This window comes from Macrosteles quadrilineatus, unplaced genomic scaffold (genome assembly GCF_028750875.1).
Source record: "Macrosteles quadrilineatus isolate MER2022 unplaced genomic scaffold, UCM_ALF_1.0 Scaffold_2__2_contigs__length_208266976, whole genome shotgun sequence".
NCBI lineage: Eukaryota > Metazoa > Arthropoda > Insecta > Hemiptera > Cicadellidae > Macrosteles > Macrosteles quadrilineatus.
In genome coordinates, this window is record NW_026542595.1 from 186,915,745 (window position 1) to 186,920,735 (window position 4,991).

Sequence of the window (4,991 nt, forward strand, 5' to 3'; positions counted from 1 at the left end):
GGTTGCCTCATTACCCAATAGAAACTTGATAACTGCCTCTAAGGATGAACGTTGGAACTTAACTCATGTAAACAAACCATGAGTAATTGAGTTATTAAGTAATTGATTTGTTATTGTTGTTGAGAAGAATATAGTAAATCTACAAGAATGTGTGTGACAATACCACAAATATTTGCATAGCTATACTTGTATCTTTTGATTTTATCTTTGACTGTAGGTAGAGCTAGGTATTGCATTCCCATGTTAAACATGTAGCTAGTTTCAGTTTAATTTAGCCACCGCCAGAGAGGACTGAAGTAAATTACTGATTTCTGTGAATACAACTTTTTGACAAAGCCAAAATGAAAAAGACAATTTAGATTTATTATAAGCTAAAGCATGTGTCACTAACAGTAGTAATAACTAATTGAAAACATATAATTTTAGACTGCACCACATTATGCGATTATCTTATTCAACTATGTCATTTTCCAAAATTAGCTACATCTGGTCCAAATATGTACATACATTGAATGCTAACTTCAGTACCCACAGGTTAATGATTTTATTTATTGCGAATAATTTTGGTTCTGTCATATTTCTTTTAACGGCAAGACAAGGCTGTACATAGCGCCTTTAAACAGATCAAAAATAATCAATCAATAGTCCAGGCAATGTAAAGAGAACAAAATCTTCGCCTTCGTAATTATTTGGACTGGTCAAGAGGTGAACATATCTACAGTCCTCGTCTGTAGCTTTTGAGCCATGAGTGAGAAGGGGTTGATCGTTGTATTTTTCGTTTTATTATAGCTAAAATCTCTTAAAATATACGCCTACAATTTTTGAACATTAGTTACTTTGACCATGTATCTTTTACGAAATCTGTAAGAATCAAAACATGGCAAGTATACACAGAAAAACTTTAAAAATCCGATAACTATAAACCAAAGCATGACTTGGAACATTTAAATTAAAATCTAATACGGAGTAGACATAATCTTCTTTGATGTTTGTCTGACTGATATTTTATAAAAGTAATTATTTACCACAAACCCCAGAAGTAACTTTATCCAGGACAATTAGAGAGGATCGTCTTCTGCAGATGTCACCGCACCCCAGCAGGGATGACAGAGATTTTCTTGACGAATTTGAGTTGGCGAAGAGCGCACTAACTAGCACCTGTCACTCCAAGAAGGGCGATCTTTTGTTTCAATCAACGGAGACTTGTTTTTTTCACAATTAGTGGGTTTTTTAATAAGTCAAGTGCGTTTTGCATCAATTGTTCTATGTAATATCCCCTTTTCTTTCAATCGTTTAAACTTATTGGAGCTCATATCTTAATTATAAAACTATTTAAGACACTAACGGATTTTTTTTGTGTTCTACATAACTAAATTCTATTTAAAATATTGAATTTAATAGTAAACTGGACCTAATGTTGATAATTACTGTGTTTAAAAGTACGCAATTTACTCGACCTAAAAACGCCAAACCTACAGAGCACTAAAAACCAAAAACTTTTAATAAAATTAGTTTTACTCACATTATTTCATCGACGGCACCAAAATAGCTGTACCCTTCAACTTTACCATGAATATAAAATATTTCACTTTAACTAAAAGTTAATCGGCTTATCAATACAATCTTCAATTGTTTCATAACTTCGTTCACATTACTTACATCGAGTGATATGTCTGCCTTATCATTTTTGAAAAGCTATGCAAGGTTAAAATAGCATTCTAATTCCAAAAAATATTTACACTATGGGGTGAAACCACGTGAAAATGTAAGTATTTATATAGTTACTATAAAGGAACTACATCCTAACTGTAGACTTGACAAACTAAGATAGTTCGGTGACACGCAACGATCATTAGTAGTGTTCAGCCTAATATGACGTGTGCCCTATAAACAAAATATACAGGTTGTTCCGGAACTCTCTACTAATATTTTAGGGTATTGCTCCTGGGTAAAAAACATACCTAAATATCACATTTAAATTGTCCGGAAGTCCTTAGTTACTCACACAGCCGCCATTTTGTTTTTTTAAGTTATTAATTTTTTTTAAGGAATGGTTAAACCTAGACAAATCTACCAAAACATTATGACGATTTTTAAAATTCATAAAACAAAATGGCGGCCATTTTAAATTTTGTTTCTTAAATAACTCGAAAACCGTTGATTTTACAAACATTTTACAGAACTAACTTTTTTAAGGCAATTTTATTTTAAATCGATTGACACCTTAATTTTGAAGATTGGACAAGTATTAACTGAGATATGGTAGTTTTAGTGATACGTAACCGCTGAAGGTTAGTTGCAGCGCATGCTGAAAGCGGTCACGTATCACTAAAACTACCATATCTCAGTTAATTGTCTAATCTTCAACATTAAGGTGTCAATCGATTTGTAATAAAATTGCCTTAAAAAAGTTAGTTCTGTAAAATGTTTGTAAAATCAACGGTTTTCGAGTTATTTAAGAAACAAAATTTAAAATGGCCGCCATTTTGTTTTATGAATTTTAAAAATCGTCATAATTTTTTGGTAGATTTGTCTAGGTTTAACCATTCCTAAAAAAAAAATTAATAACTTAAAAAAACAAAATGGTGGCTGAGTGAGTAACTAAGGACTTCCGGACAATTTAAATATGATATTTAGGTATGTTAACTACCCAGGAACAATGCCCTAAAATATTGGTTGAGAGTTCCGGGACACCCTGTATATAAGAATTACCTAGGAGATAGGAATTATCAGATTTGTAAAAGGTCAATAGTCAATAGTTTAGTCAATAGTTAGTCAGTAGTTGGTTTTAGGTGAAGCCAATAGTTTCATTTTTATACTAAAATGGAAACTAAATGTTGCCACTAAATATTATTTACATGAATTTTTCCAATAAATGAGCATAGTCAAAGACCCATTTGATATTGTATGGCTATCGAAATAATCAAATTTGTACGCTAGAAGAAATTAATTTTGTTGACAATGAAACACCCTTGAATTTTGTTTTATGCTTTCTTTTTGAGTTATGAACTCGACAGGGCTGTAGCTCTACTCATAAGCAAGAGTGTTTAAATTTGTATTGGGCCATGAAAGAAATGTATGGCAACCTACTTGACTTTTTCTTACATACCTAAGTCTTAGTTATGTTTTATTCTTGTTCTTGTACTTACGATTCACCCAAATAGTAATATTTTTTTAATAATTTCATGTTGAAAAATTGTACAACACTTTATTAAAAATGCTTCTTATCATGTAGATGGTAATTTACCTTTTTTAGCTTGCATCTATATTATTTATTTCCAATTGTTTTTATAATTACGTTTATGATACAATCTTCTGTAATATGTTCTTTCAAAATGTACCTATAGCTATATATAACACACATTCGCAGGTTCAGTGTAAATGCTGCTCCTTGAAGGGGAATGGGAAAACCCAAAAATAAGAAAATTGAAATTAATGTCGAAATAGTCACGAGAGAAGAGTGGGGTGCTCTCCCCCCAACTAAAACCCTGAAACTGTTAAAGACACCAGTCAAATACATTAGATATTCGTTCACTAAAACTGAAGAGAACAACTGCTTGAGTTTGGAAAGCTGCTCTAAAGATTTGAAAACCTTCCAGATAGACTTGATGAATGAAGAGTACCCAGATCTACCCTACAAGTAATAACTTATTCTATTAATATAGTTTTCCATAAACTTCTGATGATTTCGCAGTAATTGAACTCAGTATGCTTCTGATGACATATAGTAGGAAATTGAATTAATTTTGAATGACTTCGTTACAGTAACAATATGAGTCATTTAGGTAAATAATAGTATACGAGATGTTTACGTGTTGAAAGAAATTTTCTGACAATTTCATTCCATCAAAGAGTCTGTTTTTTATCAGTCTACATGTTTAGGGAATTAATAGCTCATGGCCAATTGACATGTCCCAAGAGTTACGATTTTACAACTTAGTAATACAAAATAAATTAATTTAAAAGTAGCATAAAGCATGACCGGAGGTTGTAAAGAATACCTTATCACTTCATATAAAGAGATTTTAAAATTCAAATTTGATTTTAAGCTTGTATTATACATTCTAAACTAAATGCAGACTAGTGACGACTTGTTGATATGGTGTTTCTGATGAGTTTAACCTGTCCCAGTTTCCTGATCGGCAAAGATGGACGGGTGTACGAGGGCAGAGGGTGGTATTTGGAGGTAGAAAAACATCGCAGCTATAAAGAGTTAAGGAGGAAATGCTTGGATATTACTTTCATGGGACAATTCTCAAGTAAGTTCCGCCAGAGGAGTTTGTGAAATTACATCTAGGTTTACCGGAGAATTTGGGGTGGGTTACTTACATGTAGCTAGGAAGACTCTAAAATAAAATACCTAGTATAACATTGATTAGATAATTTGTCTTGTAAAATGTTAATAAATATGTTTCATATGTGGCCACTGAATTAAATAAAGGTACGGAATTGTTTATATAGTTTTTGTTTTACTTCCACTAGATATATAGCAATGTAAGAAATATTGGCAAAAAATAAACAACATAAATGTTATAAAAGTAATGGAAGTTTTAATAATAATAGGTATTCTCATTTTATCATTTTCTGTTGCCAAATTGTCATGTTGCTATTAGTTTGGGTAAATTTTAATAAAGCTAATTTCCAATCACTTCAAATCAACTACAGAAATATTGCTACTTTAAATTCACCAATTCCTCTTTTGCTTCTTTAGTTTAAGTTTATTACAAAGTGTTTGTTGTTTCAGATAGTTCACCTACTAACGAGATGTTTGAAGTTGCTGCAAACTTAGTATTACTTGGTATAGATCTAAAGCTTATAAAGGAATTCCCAAGAGTGGAAACGCTGAATGATTTCAGAGACTATTGTTACTTCGAAGATCAGACGCGTTAAATTTCATTTTTTAGGAAAGGAAATTTGTTGCATGAGTATACTGTACACTATACTTTATTCCTAAATATATTTCGTTAGAGTAGGATATATCTTTAATGTGT

The 4,991-nt window shown here is 31.5% G+C and overlaps 1 protein-coding gene across 1 annotated transcript; it reads left to right on the forward strand.

The window, feature by feature from the left end:
• Positions 1-1,699: 1,699 nt before the first annotated feature.
• Positions 1,700-4,991, forward strand: LOC128984505 (peptidoglycan recognition protein 1-like). The gene is made up of 4 exons (XM_054403834.1): positions 1,700-1,765; positions 3,371-3,640; positions 4,132-4,259; positions 4,745-4,991. The coding sequence occupies exons 2-4, from the start codon at positions 3,402-3,404 to the stop codon at positions 4,888-4,890; spliced, it is 513 nt and encodes a 170-aa protein (XP_054259809.1). The 5' UTR covers positions 1,700-1,765; positions 3,371-3,401; the 3' UTR covers positions 4,891-4,991.